Source organism: Coffea arabica, chromosome 6c (assembly GCF_036785885.1).
Source record: "Coffea arabica cultivar ET-39 chromosome 6c, Coffea Arabica ET-39 HiFi, whole genome shotgun sequence".
Taxonomy (NCBI): Eukaryota; Viridiplantae; Streptophyta; class Magnoliopsida; order Gentianales; family Rubiaceae; genus Coffea; species Coffea arabica.
Genome location: NC_092320.1, coordinates 9431259 through 9454033, shown reverse-complemented (window position 1 = coordinate 9454033; position 22775 = coordinate 9431259). Strand labels below are relative to the sequence as shown.

The window sequence follows — 22775 nt, the reverse complement described above, 5'->3', positions numbered from 1 at the left end:
TTGTAGGATGAGTTAAGAGATAGTTGGAGTGGACTCTTAATTGGAGTGGAAAATGTGGGAAGAAATGTAGGGGGAAACATGGGATGATGATTAGAGGATTTGTAGGAGTAGTTGTAGGATGAGTTAAGAGATAATGGGAATATTTTAAATTTAAATTTGATTGGTGATAAGGTGGGTTATAACCCACTACTTTTTATGTATTAAAATAAATACAAAAATTTAGAAAAAAGAATGAGAAGTTTAGAAGCCATTGAGAGGGTTTCTGCTAAAAATCCCTTCTTGAATACATATAGATATAGATAGATTGTTAGATTCATGATATGAATGTAAAAATTGAATTTTAAATTCAAATTTTATATAGTTATCATTTATCTAACGCTGACAGTATATGCGTAACATTTAATCAATCATGACAATGTGTACAAAATTTACTCGTTTTTTATTTGGGTAGAAGTAAAGTTTTGATGATCCTATGTTTTTAGATTTCTTGTGACTGAATTTACCATGATTTAATTTCCTTTTAATGATTTCGAACTTGCCACACTTTAAACCCTCCACTTTACACGGTCCTTTAATTAGGTTGATGTAATTTGCACGTCTACTCTGCTCTAATATCCAATTATGTTATACGCAACTTTCAAAAGCACAAGTTAATAAATGTGATGAATGACAATTCTTGACAAATTAGGTAACAGTATATGTCTTCTAAAACATGAGGAAGGGTCATTACCAATTTCAAAGAGTAATTATTTGTTAACCCCAATTTCTGACTGAACCAAAAGAGAAGAAAAAAAAATCTTAAGAAGGGCAAGTACAATTAATCATGAGAAAGAGTAAGTAGAATTATTAATCCACTCTTCGACAATGGATTTTACTTGTTGTTTACTTGAAAAGACGATCATGCACTCAATCAATCTACTTTGAGCCTACCAAACTTGAACGTTTAGCCAAGGCTCAGATGCGAATGATTGACTGTCCCCACGAAAAGGTTAGGTTAACAAACGTCTAGTGAAAAAGATGCTCGAGTAAATCCTCCACCGCTCCCCTTCTTGATCATTAATCAAGCTTGCAGAGAATGTTCTAGCTTGATACCGCGTTTATAAAATCCGTGGTACTTTTGAACTTGTAAAACATCTACGAGTCTTGTAGCAAAGTTTGCCCCGGGAACCATGATTTGTTTTGTTATTATACCTGAGATTAGAGCAACTTTCAACAAAAAAAATCAGAATTAAATTACTAATTATGAATTTCAGGTGTTTACCTCAAAAGTCGGTAACTCTTGAGAGTTGCTCAACTCTCAAGACGAAGATTTTAAACGTTCCATACTTAAAATTATCAACATAATTGCTTTATTGATTCTATATATAAGTAAGGGTCAAATCTTCAAAATCTCTACAAAAGTTAGAAAAAGAAGATTCGAATGCAAGGGGCAAGCAAACGCTCCCCTTTCGGGCTCTCGTGTAATATCAAGAAAAAAAAAATTATTACTCATATGAAGCGAGCAACAAGAAGAATTTTTTTTTTTTTTTTTTTGTTGTGTGTTTGTGTTTGCCAAAGTATGTGAAATTTATATTATTGTTTGCCAAGGAATTTATCTTCATCAAAGGTAGGGTACATGTGACTCAAATTATGCCATTGCCTCCTCATAGATACATTACATTGATTCTTGATCAAGGTTACTGCATAATATGTATCTGTAAAACGATAACAGAGCCCTTAAGGGCATAACTTTGAGATCAATATTCAACGGATTTAAGACAATTGCGTGCGACCATTAATAACACTAAGATATCAAATTTTACTTTAGCACCAGCATTAACGAATTAATGTTAATGTGTATGGTCCATTTATTGTCCACGCTAAAGTCTAAATTACCATACATTCCTTCCAAAAAAAAAAAAAAAGAATAAACTTTTCCCGAAAAAGAAAATCCACATGTGACTTTAATCAATCAATCTGTTTTCTTTGCTCTTTAACTTGTGCCCTTTTTTTTTTTTTTTTTTTTTTTTGCCTTTCTCATCAGTCATGACAGTGCCTTTATAAATGGGTCATGGGTGGCCTTATTTCGTGGTTTGCTCAACGAATGAACGTCATGGAAAGTATCCAAAGCTACGTACGTGTTACTTAATTATGTTCTTTTTCTCTCCTCTTTTTTTTTTTTCTGTAATTAATATTGTTGGTGTACAATATTTACGAACTCAACTTAAGAGTTTATTCTAGTTTCACGTCATTTCTTTTTTAAATTCTCTTTTAATCAGATTCTAAGGCAATCTTCTTTGCGACTGATTTGAGTTGATGTCAGTAGTTCCCTCATAAACGATTGCCGATGAACAATTCTACAGGTTTAAGTCGATAATGCTCCTCGCAAAGTCAAATTTTACTACTAGCTAATTAATTAATTTCGTGCGAAAAACAATAATAATACTTGGAAACTTAAGTCGCTTTTTCTGTAATATCTGAAACTGGTGTTAGGTCAGATATATGATGCAAGCAAGACTCTTGTCCCTGGAATAACGACCATTAATTAGGACTTTCACACAAAAGAATTAACTCATATGCTTTAATTCTTTCAAAGCGAACAGAAAAGATCAAGAACTTCACGTACTGCTGCATGCTTTCCTCTTCGTCTACCCGTTTGTTCCCACAAAGAGAAAAGGTGAACCAACAAAAATGATTAAACAAAGAGAAGTTCAGGAGGCATAAAGGGCAAGCATTAATTATATGACTTGCATGCCTTCTTCATTAAAGCAAAAGCAATTCGTAAGATCCATCCATACTCTAATAATGCTTTACTTCTCGTGCTTATCCGCATGATATATATGATAGAAGGAAGGTGGAAAAACCGTCCACAAGAAGCACGAGAACTTCTTAAATGGATCTCCACCGTCGATTGCTCATAAACTTTATGGTTGAAGAAAAGCTTAAACAAACGAATTATATAAATTTGTTTGGATCTCGGAGTCTTTTTCTGTCAGACAACTGGTATTTGAAGCTTATCACAACGCCCGGTTCTTTTTCATTTCATTTACCTATTTATCATCGGATACAAATTAATACGGCAGTGTTTTGTTAGGCGCCAGGTGTTGTTATCTTACTGAATCGGGGCATGTCTTGTCCTTGAAGAGTATAAACTGCACTTCATGTTCTAATGATTGACCCAATTTAATATTTACTCCGGTTTACACGACACGAGCGTGTTTGGATGGAAGATTATTTGTGATAACAATTTCCTGTCTTTTTTTTTTTTTTTTAAAAAAAATTTTAATGTGATATATAATATAAAAAGATGATCAAAAAATATGAAAAGAAAAATTAGTAATAAATTAGTAATGACTTGATTGACTTCTTCTTCAAGAAAAAACTCAAATAAATATAAAGACATTCTTGGTATATCGCACAAAAAAAAAAAAAAAAGTTGTGAATATATACATAAAAGTTATACTACTTTCGAGAGCCTGAAATAGTAAAATCCTAATGGTTTTGTATGGTATGTAAGAAAATACTACGAGTGTAAAAAGACTTACTTAACTCTCGCATAATGAAAGTACATCATTTTCGATAAATTTCGTCGGATCACATTATAGTTCCCATCCTCCGGGGACACCTGTATTTCCCATTATAGATCACATTGTAGTTCCCATCCTAATTGTTTGGATAGGATATTATTTGAAATATTATTTGGAATAATTACTGTAGCACTTTTTATGATGTGATGTATGTGAGATAAAAAGATGATTGGAAATATAAAAAGATGAGTTGGAAAATGTATTTATGATGCAAGCGAAATATTATTTGGGATAAGTTTTGGTTGGAAAAGCTTGGTTGCGTAGTTCTTCTGGTTTTAACGAGATTGTTAAAAGAAAAAAAAAAAAAAAAAAAAAAAAAGGAACGAAGACTTTTATCACGGGGTCTACTTAATTTCGCTTTCCGGTCATTTAGAAAAGTGTAGACTTAATAACTGTTATCATACTATTAATTTTATTGATTATGTCTGTCATTGACACGACCCTTTCTCCAATTAAATCAAACTGCAAACAATTATTTAACACAAAAGAAATGGAAAAGAGGAAGAAACGTCGTTTTGGGCTACCCCATGATGTTTACTCCTTGTTAAATAATTCAGGTGGAGGATTTGGTGTTCAGCAGCTGGCCATTGGTTTTGTTGAGGAACGTATGCGTTTTAGTAATTTAATCCTAAACCATTTGATTCCTCTTTGCTTGCCCCGCATACGCATGTACCCGATTCTTTAACCCGATTTCAGGAACTTCAACAACCGCTTCTTTAACCCGATATCTGAATAAGCTGCCCAAGGGAGAACGGATCATTAGATTACGACCTTTCCAAGGCACATAAGAACGGTAATCAGTCATCCTACGGAAGTGCAAGATGATAAAAGTATTTTGAAATGGCGTGAGAAGAGAAGAGCAATTGCGAAATTCTCAAACTGATTATTGCATCCATCCCAAGTCTTGGGGGAGGAAAAAATATCAAGGCAAGGAGCCATTTTTTTCCCACCACAGAGAAGTTTCCCCATTGACTCTCTAGACGGAGGGATCGAAATAATAATAGATTAGATATTTGAGTCCTAAATTATTGGTGGTCCGAAGAAAGACATACACTTAAGGACGGGATTTTCATGTCCTTGTCTATGTCCTCCTGAATTTGCCCGCAGACTTTCAGTTAATGCACCTTCTAATCATTGAGCAACTTGACACTGGGGTACAAGTTTCTTAAAAGACTCTCAACTAATTTTACTGTTCTATAAACAAAAAACCTTGTTCTTAGCCTAATAATTCAAATGCGCAGCTACTTCTCTCCGAGACCACCGCGTGGCACAGGCTTGCCGTCTTGTCTTTGCGGACCTCAGTAAGCCATAAATTGACTGCAATGTAGCCGCTGGATTGAAGCAGAAAGCAAGTTTATCACAACAGCTTAAAGCATACCCGAGTCAAATCTTTCGTTGCCCTTGATCTCTATTCTTCTTGCTTTCCCCACCTGTTCATATATCATTCCATTTTTATCAGGTTGTTTTGCTGTTGCAAGAACAACAATTAATGCAATATTACATGATACAAGACAATAGTCATGTCACCGGTAACCTGATCTAGTACAGAAATTTAAAAGACCAGTTAATCTTGTGACAACCTCTGATAAAAAAACAACTTGAAAAAACTAATTGGGGTGACGACATAGACAATTCAAGAAGCAGTGGAGGAAGTTCTCACGGACTTTCCAAACGGAATATTAAGAAAGGCTAACATATAGCAAATGCCACATATTGCACAGCCCCTATTATCCGGCTGCATCCTCATTTATTGTCCGACCTTCTCATCTTAGTAGGCCAATCCACTAGTTTACCTTCAAGTTAACTCTTTAACAAACTCAAGGGATGAGAGGTCTATATTGAATTTTGAGAGGTTAGTTGCATTTAGCCTCCAGTTTCAATGATTGATCCAATCAATTGCTTAAAAAGAACGCTAGAAAAGGGACAGATTAGTGGGTCGGCTTGCATTAATCATCTTCTCAGTTTACAAATTCCTCAAGACGGGCATTTTCATCATTATATGGAAAACGATGTATTATATATCCAACCTTCAAATTGGGGGGAAAAGTCGCTGTACATTAATAAGCCCAAAGAATGCAGCTACGCTTGTTTTATGCACTTTAGTCAAGTTCCACGCAGGTAAAGAGCATTATTTTGATCCAACAACCAAACTGTTAATGTGCTGTTTTAATACCAACGAACTTTTTTTGAAGATCCCATTGAATATTATGACTTCACTAGGTTCCTCTCTATTTTTCTTGGACCAGTGAAATAGTAGAGCATGCCTGTACGCCAATACCAACCAAAGGACTGTTCACTTTAAAGCAAATTTCTGCATAACATACCTGGCTTCCTAGTTCATGCCTAGTGCTCATGAAATTGCCATGCTTCACAACCATCAAATCCGGAGCTTCACAACCAGCACTCTGAAATATGGTTTCATGATTCTAGTCCTTCATGTTGGTCTTGACAAAGTTCTCTTTGGTTCTTCCGTGCTATAAAGCACTTCATCCAACATGACTTCACCATTCTTCAGTGCCTTGTAGATCTTTTACAAGAAAACTCTTTTCACGTGTCTCCCACTGATTGTGACCTGTTCACCAGTCAAACAATTCTCTGAAGTGGATTGGTTTCTAAGGCACCCAATACTTTTGAAACAAGAATTGCAGTGAAGGATGCATTAACAGCAGAACTTCTGGTATCAAAGTCACATCAAAATGCAAAATGAGAAAGGTTTAGGGGTCGAAGGGACCACAAAATGAAGGTAAAAGGTAACACACGATCAAAATCAATGAGGCAGAGGAACCACAGCATCTATAAATCTCGTTACTCTTGCTTGCAGCAAATCCAATATTCAAAGGTTTTTTAGCATCTAGTCTCATCATTCACAGAAATTTGCAGGAGTTTTTTGTGATTTATTTTCATTTACATCAACCCATCATATCCAAAAGCACAGCACATCAATAAATACACTTTTGCAACCAAGTCTAAACAGAAAATTCCAGAATTGGGAAGGGGTTTTGGGTAATAACAACAAATGAAGTACTTTAATTACTAAAGGACAGTTGAATAGCAACAACTAAACCACATTACAAGAGTCAAAACTTGAAGCAATTAAAAAATAATATACAAACTTGGAATCAGACAACTCTTTTCATCTAAGTTGTTTTCTGTTAAGGAATACTAGGAATTTAAGAACATTGGAAGGGGTGAAATTAATCAGAACCAAAATGATACATGAGGAATTCCAGATATCAGTGAAATGGCAACTGAGCTATTCAATTATTATCAAAATCTAATATTATCAAATGGCTATCTCCAGAAGACAGAATCTATTTGACCTGCTACTTGCCAAATGCAGTGATTATGACTGCTTATTTGCCTCTCGCTCTGAACCAAAAGATTCATGCCATAGCAAATGGAACCCAACATTATTTTAAGCTGATCATCAAGAATCATATTCCATGTCCAGAAAATATAGCTGCCGTGATACTTCAAGTGCAGCATATAGACAAGCCAAAGTTGAATTTTAACTTCACAAAAAACCAGCCAAGGTCAGCTGGATCATGTCTTCACTATTTCACTTTACATCTGCAGAAATACATGCCATGAAAAAAAAAATGCGATAGACTAGAACCTTACAGTCATATTCATTGACATAGAAGGGCAGTTTTCTAGTTAATAAGCTTTAACAATTTGGTCAAGACAAAGAAGCCTTTTAGCTTCTTAACCATAATAGGAAGTAATGCAAGACGCCAAGGAAATAACGGTGCATAGACTCATTTCCCAGAAAAATGTTAAACAAGCTGGAAAAATAGAAAAGTGGAAATCTCCCCAGATGTGCCCCAAATAAATTTGAACATCATTGGCCCTAAAGGGAAGAAACCTCGCAAACCAAGTGATGGGAATAAATGCCGAATAGAGGCAGATAGAAAAAACATGAGCAAAGAAGTAAAGATACTAAATCTGACATGATTAATGGACCTCCAACAACTTGAATTGTAATTTACAAACATCTCATGATGAACAGAATTCAGACTTTCAACTGTGTTCATATACCAAGTTGACATCTTGTAATATTTACATGAGTTACATTGTCCGGTCATTTATGGATGGTACTAATTAAGAACACTAACTTGACATAGCCATAGTTAACATGTGTTTCACAAACATACTTTTGTACACCTAAGAAATCACTCGTCTTCATTCTTACATGAGTTTCTCTATTCTTTGTTCTCAAGTATAAAATGCTTAGATATGCCAAAACATGGTGCCAAGTAAATAATAGCCCATCTAATTGCCAGTATAACCAATCAATAATGAGCTATACATCTCCAGGCTCATATCCTTGGAGTTGATACGCTTTCAACATCAGAGTTGAAACAAGCTCTAACAGTTCCCTTGACAAGGATTAATGTAAAAAGGGGGCAACCACAGCAGGACCAAGAAACAGAAAAACGTCAGCAGACTTGTGAATGTTGCAGGGTGCTCAGTGCGTAACTGTGACAAAACCAAAATAATAAATACTCGGTAAACTAAGCACTTGCTCACAACCAAACAATCAGAAATAAAACCTGAAATGATAAGAGATGATCTCTATATCATATCACTCCAAATTTCATCCATGATCTACTTTGAAATCATTTTTGGAATTTACTTATCCCTGACCTGGGCTATACTTATTTCCAATGCCTATACAACATGGTATATCATTCTCTACCAGGTGGAGAAAATTCTCTGTTCAAAGATATTATAAATACGAAATATTTTTAAGTCAATCAATGTACATTCACAGTGTTAACATCTTGACAACTTGAACTGCTTCAATCTGCATCCAATGTTATCAATCATGCGTATTAATGATGCTCATTTGAAACAACTGGAATAGAAGAGAAGCAAAGGCAGAAAATAAATCATGTGATCCAACACTGTTTACCCACGCATAGTCTAGGAGGAACAAAATGCTAGTAAGTCAGACCTAGAACTGAACATGTTAGCATTGTTTTCCAGCTGCAAGACCAGAAATAACCTTTCTGCATGCTGTCCATCTAAGATTTCTCAGAAACTTCATGGCATCAAGAAACCAGCTGTGTGAGGATGAATGCTGGCAATTCATATTTATGTCCCGTATACAAGGAGCTTCAACTTTATTTTGTCTTGCTCTCCTTTGTCCTTATCCAAAATCTAACATCTCCTAGGAAAAACTCACGGGACAAATAGCAAGTAAACAGAAGCATGGCGAGAAGAGTTCAGATTTGTGAAAGTCAGTTAATCACAAATAGTCCAATTAAAACTGCATCTGATAAAAGGATAAATTAAAAGAAAACCAATGCATGCTAATCTAGTGGATTTCAACCAGTGCTAGTGGATAAGCTATAAGCTGGAATCTTAGCCAGTTTTCTCTCCTTCATAATCCCTCTTATTCTTTCTACCTCTTCCCACAGATCATTACTAGCATAGATATTGGATAAAACCACGTATACCCCATCATTCCAAGGTTCCAACTCAAGCAAGTGCTTAGCTACCCACTCTCCCATCTCAACAGCTCCATATTTCTCAGAGGCACCCATCAAACAACCCCAAATGACCACATTAGGTTTCATTTGCATCTCTTCCACCATGACCCTAGCTTCATCAAGTAAACCTCCCCGGCCTAGCAAATCCACCATGCATCCATAATGTTGCAACATGGGAGCAATCCCATACTCATTCTTCATCATCTTGAAATAATGTTTTCCCTCCTGCACCCTCCCACCGTGAACACATGCACTCAACACTCCAACAAATGTTACATGGTTAGGCTTCACTCCAGCATTTCTCATATCATGGAAGCACTCTAGTGCATCCCTGACGTGCCCATGCATTGCATAGCCGACAATCATAGATGTCCAGGATGACACATTTCTTTCTTCCATCTTCATAAACACCTTGTTAGCCAAATCCATTCTACCACACTTTCCATACATATCAATAAGTGAATTCATCATCAACAAATCCAACTTTTCCAAACTTTTTGCTTGAAACACACATTTATGCAACTGAAGTGCTAAATTCACATCCCCTAAACCTCCACAAGCAGAAGTTACACTAACCATCGTAACATCATCAGGCTGAAACCCACATTCTTTCAATTGCATAAACATCCTTATCGCTTCCTTCCCACGCCCACTTTGTGACAAGCCAGCAATCAAAGCATTCCAGGAACCCAACTTCCTGTCGGTATTTTCATCAAACAATTTATGGGCGTTTCGAAACTCACCCGCCTTACAATACAAACTTATCAACCCACTCTCACAATACATATTTTTCTCTAGCCCCAACTTAATTGCCATCCCGTGAACCTGTCTTAACATCGATGAATAAAAATATTGGGACACGGATTTTAGTACAATTGGTAGTGTAAATGTGTCTACTGTAATACCAGCTCGGGACATTTCAACAAACAAATGGTGAGCCTTTACGGGTGAATTTAGATTGGCATACGATCTCATTAGATTGTTATAATGAAATGAAACTGGGTACAATGCTAAAAAGTGGGTGCGCGTGATGTGAGCGTGGATTTGGTTAAGCTGTTTCAAATTAGTGCACTTTGAGATTTGGGTTGCTATGGTTTTTGCATAATCTTCAGTGGGCTGGTTTGGCGGTCGTGGGATGGGATTGAAGTTAGCATTGCTAACTGCGGCTTGAGCAGAAATTGTACGGCTAATTATTACTAGGTACTTGGGGATTAGAGTGCCGACCAACGTGCGGGGGACGTAAGGGAGGAATGTCATGTGGCCGCAGTCCCGCCGTGGTAGTGGTAGTGGTGGTGGTGGTTCATGCCGCAGATTGATCGAGAAAAGGCGCTGTTTGTTTCGGTTTTTATAGCTTACCGAGGAATTTTGGTTTTTTGATTTTTTGATTTTTTTCCCTGTACTAGCAAATAGTGGCCTATTTTGGCATTTTTAAATTTTCATATTTCGATGGGAGAAAATGAAAAGGAATAATCAGAATTTTGTTTTTGGACTTTATTTATTGGTTAGTATTTGATGATTTTGGAAGTAGAGCACTAAACGAGAACGAGATGAGTTAAGTCAATATTATAGCATTCAAACTCGACTCATTAAATTTTTGTGTTCGGTTCAACTCATTTATATAATGAGTCAAAATTTGTGTTTGACTTTAGCTAATCAGCTCATTCAAATTATCCTCAATTCAATTCCAAACTCGAACTTGACTTATATGACATAAATGAGCCGACCTTGAACTAAAAAAAACTTAAATGTGTTTAAATATCTTATACAATTTTACAATTCAAAAAATACAACCAATTTAATTTGCTATTAAATGAGAAATATTTCAAAGAATATAAGAAAATTCTCAAAAATATTTAAATAAAACAAAATTCTAAACAATCAAGACAAGGTAAATTTGCATAATTATTAAGAAAAATTAGTTACATGAGCTCAAATAAATATACAAAACAAACGTAGACGAACTTAAATGAACTATTCTAACTCGACTCATTGAGACGTCTAATTTAATGTTTAAATTCAATTCATTTAATTAAATGAATGAGCTAAATTCGAATTTATACTATCCGAGTTGAGCTAAGCTCACCAACCACCCATTCATTTCACAGTTATATTTCGGTGTGGAGTTCACTTATTTGTATATAAGTGAGGTTTTCAAAGCAGTTGTACAAGTATGTAACTCTTATCTCCATTAGTTTCAAATGCTTGATTGCTACCATACGAATGTACCAACTACTACCAACATAACATCCTGTGGTACTGTGGTGTACTATTTTTGTATCTGTCGATGACTAAATATAACGCCAACCAACATGTTATTAAATCACCAACCTTTGGATTGGTGGCCACTACTAAGTTATTTAAGACTTGGTGACCTTGTTTTCCACCAATTGTCACGTTAAGTGGCCTCTTAAAAAATTTAGATGTGTGTATAGTACACTCGTCTGGTTTGATGGTAGTTCAATCTCCATCGATCCCCTAGATTCGGTTGGGTCTCCTTCTTAAATTAGAATAGTTTAGGATACTATAAAAAAAGTGATAATTGACAAAAATATATGTATACTCCCTCCGTCCCACTTTGATAGTCCTGTTTTCCTTTTTCGTCTGTCCCAAATTGTAGTCCACTTTCCAATTGAAGAATGTAGTTATATTTTAATTTTCCTAAAATACCCTTATTTAATGTAAGTTGTTGTTACTATAAACCTACCCCATTTAATGAGAGTTGATTCTTTTTTTACCATCAATTCAAGTTCCTATAAAATTGTACTCTATTTAATGTGAGGGTATTTTAGAAAAATAGCAATCTAAATTTACTTTTTCAACAAAATTAACTAATTTTTCTTAAATTGTGTGAAAAAAAAACAGGAATATCAAAGTGGGATGGAGGAAGTATATATTATTGAGTGTACTCTTCGGTTTTGCGAACAAGTTTTTGGTTCTTTGGCATGGTGATGTTTCATAAAAATGTAGTAGGGCCTGTTTGGAACCTGAGTTTTTTGGGAATTTGTCTAAAACTTTACTGTAGTGCACTGTAGAAGTTTTTGAAAAAATTTTGTAGAAGTTTTTATAAGGTGAAAATTTTTTTTGTAAGGTGCAAAATTTTGTAGAAATTTTTGTAGAGTGAAAAACTTTTTTTTCCTTTTCTTTTTTTTTTCTTCTCTTTTCTTTTCTTTCTTTCCTTTTTCTTTTCTTTCCTCTCTTCTCCTTTTTCTTCTTCTTCTTTTTTCTTTTTCTTCTTTCTTTCTTTCCTCCCCGTTATCTCCCAGCAGCCGTCACGCCCGCCACCCCTCTCCTCCCTTTCCCCTTCTCCTCCCACCACCGTGACCTCCTCCCCTCCCCGCCACCCCCTGTGCCCCTTCCCCCTCTGCCACCTCGACCCCTTCCCCCCCGTTACCCCCTATGCCCCTTCCCCCTCCCCCCGCCAGCCCCCTGCCCTTTCCTCTGCCAACATGACCCCCGCCATCCCCTGCCTTTTCCCCAGCTTCTCCCGCCACTTCCCCTCCCCCCGCCACCCTCTGCCTTTTCCCCAGCTTCTCCCGCCACTCTTCTTCCCGCCGCCCATCCCCTGCCCTTTCCCCAACTTCTCCCACCACCTCCCCTGCCACCCCCCTGCCCTTTCCCCAGCGCGACCCCCTCCTCCCGCCACCTCGCGGACGGCGCTAAAATAGTCCCCAGGTTTCCGGCAAAAAGCATCGAGGAATTTACGGAACTTGGAACGCTTTGTCGAGGAGGATTTGCTCTTCTGCATCCAATTGAATAAGGAAACCATCACGTTGAATTTGATGTCAAATTCCTCCATTCTGGACTTTTTTGCTTTTTCTAGGCTATGATTTTGCTTGTTCGGTTCTTGGCGTTCTATGTTCATTTTTTGTGTTTGAAAATGAAGGATTTAAAACCGTTTGAAAGGGGGAGGGGGAAGGGGGCAGGGGAGGCAGAGGGGAAGAGGGTAGGGAGGAGGGAAAGAAAAAAAAAACTTTGTGTATGGCCAGAACTAGCCGCCGGAATAGTAACTGATGTCGGAAGTGATGGGTAAAAAGTTTTGAGAAGTTTTTTAGGGTTTCTGTAGCAAAAGTTGTTAAAAAACGTAGGTAAAAAACTTGGACAAAAAACTCACTTCCAAACAGGCCCGTAGTTCACTTCACAACTTAGTAATATTATTAACACATTCGATGATAGTTTGGCAGCCACAATTGAATAAAACGGGGCAATGCATGTATCCTCAGAACCCATCAGAGAGTCTTAAAGCACTTATTGGGTGTAGGATAAAGGATCAAATCCGTTGTCTTATATTTTAATCCAGAATTTCTTGAAAATTTATCGGAAAAAAAAAGTATCCTCACAAATACCAAAGTAGAAAAAAAAGAAAGAAATAATTTGATGGTGCAAGTAGGAAAACAAGTCCAATAAAATTCTGAACTGGGTGGAAAACTTTTACAAAAATCAAGGCAAATTGGGCATCAAGTTGTAAATTATCTATTTCTCCGCTCTCCACCAAAATAAAAGTATAAATTGAATTCAAAGTTATGCAGAAACCAGAAGTCGTGCTCGAAAATCAGCGCGATTTCTTCCGCTAACCAGCATGAGCTCTTTTATCCGTAAAGAACAGATTATTTTTCCTGTTGGCGACCTGGCCAGCTCCTAAATCCTGCTAAAGCCATCCCTCCTGAAAGGCAGAAACTTCTATACATTTTTTCATCGATGTTCTATTATTCTCGGCCCTATCCTCCTTGCTTTCTCCGGCGTCGTATTTAATCTTTGAATCTTAATCCAATGGACTCTCCGATGGCCGACGGGGGTGAGAACCCGACAGTACTCGATCTCACCAGCTACCAGCTCCGTGATCTCGACTCAGTCGACCTCCCTCCGAGTCTCACCGAGTTAGACTTAACCGCCAACCGTTTGTCCAAGCTGGACCCCCGTATTGCCCAACTCTCCAACCTCAAGAAGCTCTCTCTTCGCCAGAACCTTTTTGACGACTCCGGCGTCGAGCCCCTTGCCACCTCGCACCTCATTGCTGACCTCGAAGTATTGTTCGTTTTCATCACCCTGATTAATTTAGCCGAGCTATTAATCTTTTTTCTCTGAATTAAATGGATGGTTGGGCTGAATTAGCCTAACGATTCGCGGGTTTTTGGTTCTCTATTAATCTTCACCTGTTTATTTTAATTTCCCGTTCATAAGAAAAGGTGAAGTTGAAATGCAAAGCGATACTTTGAATGAGTTTTAGGAACCCAGTGGGACGCTCCAAAAACTTATTTTGATGGTTAAAGTTTAGGTAGAAAAATGGTGTAAAACTGGTTTTGCCATCAAGAATATACAAGAATTTATGCTTAGCAAATATAGCTTTGCTATGGCTGATTAAGTTAAAACGTCTTTAATTAACATATTTAGATTGAATGTATATTACTTGGCATTTAGTTTCGTTCTCATTCGTTATGTATTCCATTACACGATATTAACTATTTTGTGGGCTGTGGATTGAATTTCCTTTTCATTCTTAACTCCAATACGAGGGTTTACTTTTATCTTCCTTGGTGGTTGTTTCTGTTGTTGTTCATATTTAAGCTTTCGTGTTTATGGTGTCATCTTGCTAGAACTTTTGGGCAGCTGAATAAATCCAGGGAAGGGTTTAGCATATAATTTCAGCACTTGGATGCTTTAGTCTTGGGTTTCGTCTTATGTATTCTCCATCATGGAAATTCTATTTGCTTTTATTATTTTTACGATGATCATAGCACGCAAAGGAGGATGTATTATCAGTAAGTCATTTTTATCTCACTTCTACTAAAATTGCTTTGGTGATGCAGTAAGCACTCTCATAACTAATTTGAAACAATTCAAGATCTGTCCATTGCTGTACATAAAGTCACATACATGCATCTGCTTGCTTATTCTTCTTTATCAGAATCCAAGTTTAATATGTTTGATTTGAATAATTCCTTCACAATCTTAAGGTAATATATGGGATTGGATAGCTCTCCCTTCTGTTTTATGGCCAAAATGATCGTGACTGATTTTAAAGCTTGAAATGCTATCTACAATATCTTTAAGTGTGTTTCTCAGAGACCAAGTACTACATGCCTATCCTGCTCTAGATTTCATGTCTCTCTCTCTCTCTCTCTCTCTCTGGGGGTTGGTTTGGTTTGTTAAAGATATGTCTAACTAAGGCATTTAATTTGTTTTATAGGAGCTTGTTCTAAGAGACAACCAATTGAAGAAAGTTCCTGATGTCAGCATTTTCAAGAAGCTTTTAGTATTTGATGTTTCTTTCAACGAGATTCCAACACTTCAGGGGTTATCCAAGGTTTCCACCACACTTAGAGAACTCTATGTGTCCAAAAATGAAGTTACGAAGATGGAAGAGATTGACCATTTTCACGCGCTGCAAATTCTTGAACTTGGATCCAACAACTTGAGGGTTAGATATTCCTTTCTTGATGGAACACTAAAAGCAACATAACAGCTTTTGTAAAGAGGACAGAAAATTATGCAACTAATTGTTTGAGATAATTTTCGGTTAAAAACTCAAATAATCTAAAAAATCAATCACGAACATGTTTAACTATTTGAATTCTTTGGCTACACAGAAATGTTATCTTACACCAAGTGGTTTGTTTTGGTTTGTCTATGTATATAAAGTGCCTTCTTTGGTTTTTCAGGTGATGGAGAATCTGCAAAACCTAATCAATTTGCAAGAGTTATGGCTTGGTCGTAATCGCATTAAAACTGTTAACTTATGCGGGTTAAAATGCATTAAGAAGATTAGCCTGCAAAGCAACCGTTTAACTTCAATGACAGGATTTGAGGTACTTGTATTTGTTCATTCTGAAGTTTGAAGGTCAATTTTTTTTAGTTTATATGGAAATAAACTGATTCACGAGCAATAAAACCAATTGCTAACTGTTTTCTTTTCCTTGATTTGAAGGAATGTGTTGCTTTGGAGGAATTGTACTTGAGCCACAATGGTATTTCAAAAATGGAAGGCCTATCAACATTAGCAAATCTTCGGGTCTTGGATGTCTCATCAAATAAGCTTACAGAAATTAGTGACATCAAGAAACTGACACAGTATGAATGTCTGCAACCATGTTAGCAACTCATCTCATATCTCATTTCGGCTGTTATAATCTTCAATTTGGTTCTTTAATTGCAGATTAGAAGATTTATGGCTTAATGACAACAACATAACTTCATTAGATGGTATAGCGGAGGCAGTTGCAGGTTCCAGAGACGCGCTGACCACCATCTATCTTGAGCGCAATCCATGTGTAAGTATATGCCCTGTCTGTAAATTAGTTAGTGACATCTACACTGTCAGATGCATAATTCTGTTTAAGTAGCCATTTTTCGAGTGATTAATCTGACATTTTCTTTCCACATATTAAGCCAGATATGCCTACCCTTTCCATTTGACCATGAATCAGTAGGAATTTTTTTATATATTTTTTTAATGTTAAGGTTCTTGAGAATGTGGTAGCTGCCTAGGATTTTTGTAGGTTTCTTCACAATTCTTTTGAGTATCTGTTGTAGTCAGCTAAAAAAATTTGATGTTGAGGCAGGCACTATCTAGTGAAAAGTAACGGGGAATTTGTTTTTGTCCACCCATGTTTATTCTGGTGTTAATTTGTGTGATCTTCATTATATATTGGAGTAATTTCTGTTCATTGCATCTGCCTTCTTAAGAATATCATTATGTTCATTGTTAGTCATCTGTGAATTTTGCTGATCAATAATCAGTTTATGATCATCAAATTATCTTGGCATCTCTGCAGTATATGCAGCTTAGCTTGAGAAATTTGTGGTTACAAGTAACTTGTGACATGAATTTTCAACCATCTAGCTTTCATTGTTGAAGTTTTTTTTTTTTACTTTATTTTTTTTGGGGGGGGGGGGGGGGGGTGGGGGTGTTTTCCCTTTAGAGTTTTAGCTCCTTTTTATATGATCTAGTCACTTATTTGTCATCCACATGCCATTTCTAGTGGTGCCAATACAGATTTTTCTTTGTAATTTATGTATATCTAGTTGTTTTCCATATGTAAAGAAGGTCTTTTATGTCATTTATCCTGATTAAAAGAAATTTAATACACGTTCTTTTTTCTCTTTTTGATGATGTCTTGATTCTAGTGATTTGCAATGGAAGTATTCTCACTGTTGAGATGACTTTAGGATAATCTCTAAACTGCACTTTACTAATGCCAGACAAATATGCTGAGAGAGATGATTTAGTTATTTTATTTTATTTTATTACTGCTATCTTGTCTCGTGTATCTTTGAGAATTTTCTGTGAGTTTTGAATTTTTTTTTTTATTTTCTGCTATTTTATGAACATAAGTTTGTAATTCTGTGACACTGGCAGGTGAACTCTCCCAATTACATTGTTACCTTGAAGGAGATCTTCCGCAATATTCAGCAAATTGATTCTGAATTGTTTGGGTAGAGCTTTAGGTGCGTGAGGGTTTATTGTTTGACAGTGCTGATGGCCAAAATCATATACGTGATTCAGCCGTGAACTTTGCCTCAGAGCCTATTGATTCTCCGCGCTCCAGCAGTAACAGTGCATAGAAGGCTGCTTTTGTACGAGAAAATTCGGGTCTACTTTGGGAGCAACCTTGCATTGTTAAACAGCTGCTGTCTTCTAATTTTCCTGACAAAGTTTTTTTTTTTTTTTTCCCTCAGTTCAACAATAAGAGCAAGGAAGGATTTCCTTGTACCTTTTCTCGTTTTTATAAGAGAACGGGTTGTGCAGGCATGTAAACATTGGAGTTAACGAAGTGAGTCCGGAGTGCGAACATACAATACGTGGCTTTGACCCTCGCACTTTTCTTTCTTGCTTTGACCGGAAAAAACTTAGAAACGGGTTCTTAGCTCAAATTATATATGAATTACAAGCCAGACAGCAGGCATAAAAACTCCTGCCAAAAACAAAAAGAGCACGCGGCCTCTGTTTTGGGAAAGCACGGCACAGAGTCCAACTGCTGGACGCCCAGTACGTCCGTGTTTCTTGAGAAATTCTCAGCACATTTGCAGGGCTTATTTCTTTAGCATCACGAGCAAAATTTGCTTCATCGTTTTCCTGCCACAGGCTACTGTGACAGGGAGAGAGCGATGTAGAGTAAGCAAGCTCTGCAAACGTTCAATAATCCACTTTCATAGGCTGTAAGCTGCTGGAGCCGGAACGTTGCTGATTACATGCAGTGTACTCCAAGTTGCTGCCCCATTACACACGAGGAGCTTACAAAAATTACAAGCATCTCACGTAGCATGAGAAAAGTTCACTGTAATGCACACTACTATCTTCCGTAAAATATGTATCGAGAACCCGCTTGGAGAGTATTGTATTACTGAAGCAAGCAGTAGTTGGAAATGTTAGAATGCACCCATCAGGTATACGAATTTGGCAGATCATTCTTCATGAAAGTCAGATGTACAACCCAGCAACACCTCCCTCCTCTAAACAACCAGAAAATATGTTCTTTTTTAGCAAAGATCAAAAATCAAGTAAACATCAGGTATGTTCTTTTCGGCACAAATCAAACATCGAGTAAACGTCAAGCACGGGCAGCACTTGCACCCTTTCCCATTAATTTCCGTGAGATTGAAATTGAAACAAGAAGACGCCACGGTAAATAAAAACATTAGCCATGCTAGAGGAGTAATATCATACAGCATCAAAGGCAAACAAAAAACTAAATTAAAAAATTCTCAAATGGTACGATGGACTTTGCCATCAATGAGTTGCCAAACACCTTGCTGAACAGCAACAACTCCTCAAAACTCCCCCTCGAAGAACAAGTCAATTTACATAAAGAAACACCGATCAATTCAACAACTCCAGGAATCTCCAGTAGAAACAACTCAACGCCCTTTATCAAAGGCAATACGAGTTCTACCAGATCCTTCAAAGCCATCTCGCATTGATCCTGCACTAGCTTTCATTGTACCACTGCTGCCAACTTTATCCATTGCTTTTTTACCTTTCTTGACTTCAGTCAAGAATTGATCCAAACCAAACGGATCAGCTTCTTCAGCCTCTTTCTCAAACTCAACAGGCCTGTCTCTAGGACCAGCCCTCTCTGAGGTACCTGCAAATGCCTTGTCAGGTTTAAAGCGCTCAGTCTTCATGATCTTCTCCAGCTGCTCATCCGCACCTCCATAAGTATCAGAGTCAACATCCTTTTTGGGCCTGTAGAGAGTAGACAGAGTAGGCTGGGCAGTAAAAAGCCCCTTGTCATAGATGTTATATGAATCATCAGTGGCAAACCCAGAGTCCATTCCTTTCTCCTGGTTAAACAACCTCTGGTCGTACATGACTTCACCCCCTCTCCCAGTTGTAGCCATTCCAAGAGCAACTTTCTCACTGATATCGCGGTCTCTGTCCCTTGTAATCTTACTCTTCTTCCCCATTGCAGCATCTTTCGACTCCAACCTACGCTCCCTCTCCCTCTCTCTACGCCGCTCTTCACGAATTTTCTCCCTCTGCAACCGCTCCTCTCTTTCCTCTTTTGTCTCCTTCTCCCTTGGGGCATCCCTGACACGGTCATAATCTGTAACCATATCATCATCAGTACCTCTCTCTGAAGGCATATTGGCAGCAGCAGGAGCTGCAGTACCAGTTCTCTCAGATCTAGCCTTTCGAGCCAACTCACGCAATTCCATCTCTTTCTTTTCTTTCTCTTTCATCATCATTTCCTTTTGGACCTTTGACCTCATGGCTACAGCCTCTCTGGCCTTCTGTTCTGCAACATACAGTGCCTCTGATAACTTCGCAAAGTTGTCATTAATTTGAACATCCTGAAGGCCCCTACCATCAGCTGCCAGACGCTTATCAAGAGGAATTGTATACCCTTTTGGGTTCTTCCAGTTTGAAATACAAGGTGGGATCTTCCAATCTTGCTGGTCCTTCACAGTCACAGGCCGAGGTGGAGAGTGCATTACTGGAACGGGTGGAGAACCAGATGCTTTTGGAACCCGCTTATGTTTAAACTTGGGTGGCTCCAAAGGGTCCACAGGCATCTCCACCATCCTAATAATCCTCTCCTTTGCACCAGAATTAAAGGCAGCTGACTGCTGTGAAGGCTTGTACTTGATAAACTTAGAATCTGAAGATTGTGTAGGAACATTTTTGGGCTGAGCCGCACTCAACCTCACATTCACAATCTTCTCAAGAGCAGTCTTAGTGCTCTGAGTGGTCTCATCAATCTCCTTCTGCTTCTCATCCAGGTCCATCTCCTCCTCGTCCTGACCATCTTTGACAACCATGGGGACAAGGTCGGTATGCTGTGAATACACAATCTTTTTAGCATTCTCATTCTGCCTCACAATTGCATCATACCTCACATTACCATGCTCATCAACTGTAATGGGCAAGGTTTTCGACCCTGGCTTCCAGTCCCTTTTCCTCCCCATATCCAGAGGGTATTGAGCGATATGAATTTCCGGGAACGCCCCCCCATCACCAAAATCCTCAAGTTTGGATGGTTTAAAGCCAGTTCTTTTTAAATAAGGAGGAACTGGATTTGCCTTAATTATTGCAGATTTCTCAGACTCTGCTGCACTATACCTCTGCTTGAACCACGGATCATTCGAGTGATCATAGTGAGTTGACCCACTCGACTTTACAGGCGGAAGAAGGTCCTTTAACGCCGCCATCTATAACCCTAACCTCAATTCCACCCTCCCCTAAAGCCTGTAAAAGAACAATAACAGAAAGTACTAAATTAAACACCACAAAAACTCGTACTTAAGAACTGAGGATCCAAATAACAGTAAAGTGCTAAAAAAAAAACTAGAAAACTTTTCGTTTTTTCGTTCTTCTTAGATAACTCAGAAAAAAGCAAACGTCTTAAAGAGCTTATTTGCAAAATAATAATAATAATAATAATAAATTAATAAAATAATAACAATAACTACAGGTATACACCGGAGTCTACCAACAAATTCCGGAGAAAGATCTAAGCTTTAATCGAGCTCAACTCCTGAGATACTGATTTAACATAAATCAGATGAGGGCTTTGGCGCAATATATGGAATAAATAGGTGAAACTTAAACCTAACTACTCAGATTAAAATAGGTCGGAGCATGACTAGGGACGTACGGAAGGGAATTTGAGATTCACCTGGTTCGATGAAATATTTGGAATCCCGGAGCTATGATCGAGATAATGAAGGCAAGAGGGTCGTATAAAGTCCCGTCGGAATGAATATAAGGAAGGCCGTATTGGATTGCAGGAGTTAATATAGAATCGCGTTTGACGCCTAGAGTCGGCGCCCTGGAGCCGAATCTCAGGAGGAGAAGATATTTGTGGATTTTTTGCAGGTTGGGCTGGATAATCCTTTTCAGTAAAATGGGCTTCGGCCTAAGGCTATATAAAAGCCGTCAAAAATTGTTGGCCTGTTAAACCTTATCTATATCTCTAACTACATAAGGCGCGGAAGGCCTTGCTACAGTGATTCCGCTGGTTATTTTGTAATTTGAGCGTTGATTTTGTCTTCATTTGTCTTTGTAGGTGTGATGAAAGGCATTGTGGGGTCATCTCTGTTTCATGCTTGTCGCCCACAGGTTCTAAATTTTGGTCGCCTGATTCCAATTTGACCCTTTTACACTGGTTTTGTTGTTGTTTCTCGGCAGATTTTGGCCTTTTCCGTCTTTTTATTGCAAGTAGTGGTTGGCCCGTTGCCTGCTGCACATGCCTGCCCAGATTTCTTGGACCTCTCACGGTTTTTGTGAAATCTTTTATGGTCTGCCGTATTATGTTGGTTCGTTGTGTTTGGATTTCAGAAACAAAAAAAATGCGACTGTATCCATCCATAGCTACTATATCCGTCGATATATAAAATAAAAAAAAAAATTTATGATAGGCAAACAAATCACCAACTTTGCCTGCCAAATTACTCTTTACAAGTTTCTCGCAACTTTCGCTATCATAAAATTAATTAGAACCAATAATCAAATCATAATTAGACAAAACATAAATACACCGTAAACAAAAAAAATACCAAAAAATTGCAAAACAATTACTTACTCTACCAATAGAAAAACATATCAAAATCATAATCATTCAAAATAATACAAAAATATGACAAATCCATACTACATTACAAAAATTATATTAAAAATCATGATTTGGCTGTTCGATTTGTGCTTCTTTGTCCTGTGGTCCAATATGTAGCCGTCAACGTCCTCTGCTCTCAATCTGTGCCCGTGAAGGTGTGAAGCTCCAGTTACAAGTTATAAATCAATTGTCCGGCTTTGTTCTATTAAATCACCCTTGCTCCCTGCTTTGTTCGATTAAATCAAGCCCTCTTCATTATTAAATTAAAGCTGCTCACTTGTTGGATTAAAGCTATTGCATCCCTTTGTTCCATTACATCAACCTCTCTTGATTATTAAATTAAAATTACTCAATTATTAAATTAAAGCTATTGTGTTTTTAGATTGAGTAGCATAGCATAAATGTGCTCAACCTCTCTTGATTATTAAATTTGAACTACGCAATTATTAAATTAAAGCTATGGTGTTTTGAGATGAGATTTAGATAAGATTGATAAAATTTGTTAGCTATTGTTAGCTATAAGATTGAATGTCATAACATATATGTGCTTAATACAAAATGATAATTAGTTGTCTACCTTATTAAATCCATTAAATTAAACTCGCTCGATTATTAAATTAAAGCTACTCATCAGATCTTACGTGGTTCTTTTCTGTTACTTTCAT

General features: G+C 37.4%; 3 protein-coding genes across 4 annotated transcripts; 1 reads left to right on the top strand and 2 right to left on the bottom strand.

Moving 5' to 3' along the window:
- Positions 1–8809: 8809 nt before the first annotated feature.
- Positions 8810–10433, bottom strand: LOC113691316 (pentatricopeptide repeat-containing protein At1g77170, mitochondrial). Its single transcript, XM_027209418.2, has one exon. The coding sequence runs from the start codon at positions 10316–10318 to the stop codon at positions 8897–8899; it is 1422 nt and encodes a 473-aa protein (XP_027065219.2). The 5' UTR covers positions 10319–10433; the 3' UTR covers positions 8810–8896.
- A 3248-nt stretch (positions 10434–13681) lies between these two features.
- Positions 13682–17854, top strand: LOC113691702 (protein phosphatase 1 regulatory inhibitor subunit PPP1R7 homolog). Its single transcript, XM_027209969.2, has 6 exons — positions 13682–14083; positions 15246–15476; positions 15718–15864; positions 15984–16126; positions 16212–16326; positions 17415–17854. The coding sequence occupies exons 1-6, from the start codon at positions 13829–13831 to the stop codon at positions 17493–17495; spliced, it is 972 nt and encodes a 323-aa protein (XP_027065770.1). The 5' UTR covers positions 13682–13828; the 3' UTR covers positions 17496–17854.
- Positions 17855–18595: 741 nt separating this feature from the next.
- LOC113691701 (SNW/SKI-interacting protein A-like) lies at positions 18596–21355 on the bottom strand. 2 transcript variants are annotated; one of them, XM_072052712.1, is made up of 2 exons: positions 21154–21355; positions 18596–20744 (listed from the first exon to the last, which is right to left on the bottom strand). In XM_072052712.1, the coding sequence occupies exon 2, from the start codon at positions 20705–20707 to the stop codon at positions 18914–18916; it is 1794 nt and encodes a 597-aa protein (XP_071908813.1). In that variant the 5' UTR covers positions 20708–20744; positions 21154–21355; the 3' UTR covers positions 18596–18913. The 2 variants fall into 2 exon arrangements, with proteins under 2 accessions (XP_071908813.1, XP_027065769.1); XM_027209968.2 differs by having other exon boundaries at positions 21175–21330.
- Between the last annotated feature and the right edge of the window lie 1420 nt (positions 21356–22775).

Excerpts from the sequence above, each read along its gene's own strand:
- LOC113691702 (XM_027209969.2), top strand. The coding sequence starts at position 13,829 with ATGGACTCTCCGATGGCCGACGGGGGTGAGAACCCGACAGTACTCGAT. Across the intron at positions 14,084-15,245 it reads ACCTCATTGCTGACCTCGAA|GAGCTTGTTCTAAGAGACAA; the intron begins GTATTGTTCGTT and ends TTTGTTTTATAG. Across the intron at positions 15,477-15,717 it reads TTGGATCCAACAACTTGAGG|GTGATGGAGAATCTGCAAAA; the intron begins GTTAGATATTCC and ends TTGGTTTTTCAG.
- LOC113691316 (XM_027209418.2), bottom strand. The coding sequence starts at position 10,318 with ATGACATTCCTCCCTTACGTCCCCCGCACGTTGGTCGGCACTCTAATC.
- LOC113691701 (XM_072052712.1), bottom strand. The coding sequence starts at position 20,707 with ATGGCGGCGTTAAAGGACCTTCTTCCGCCTGTAAAGTCGAGTGGGTCA.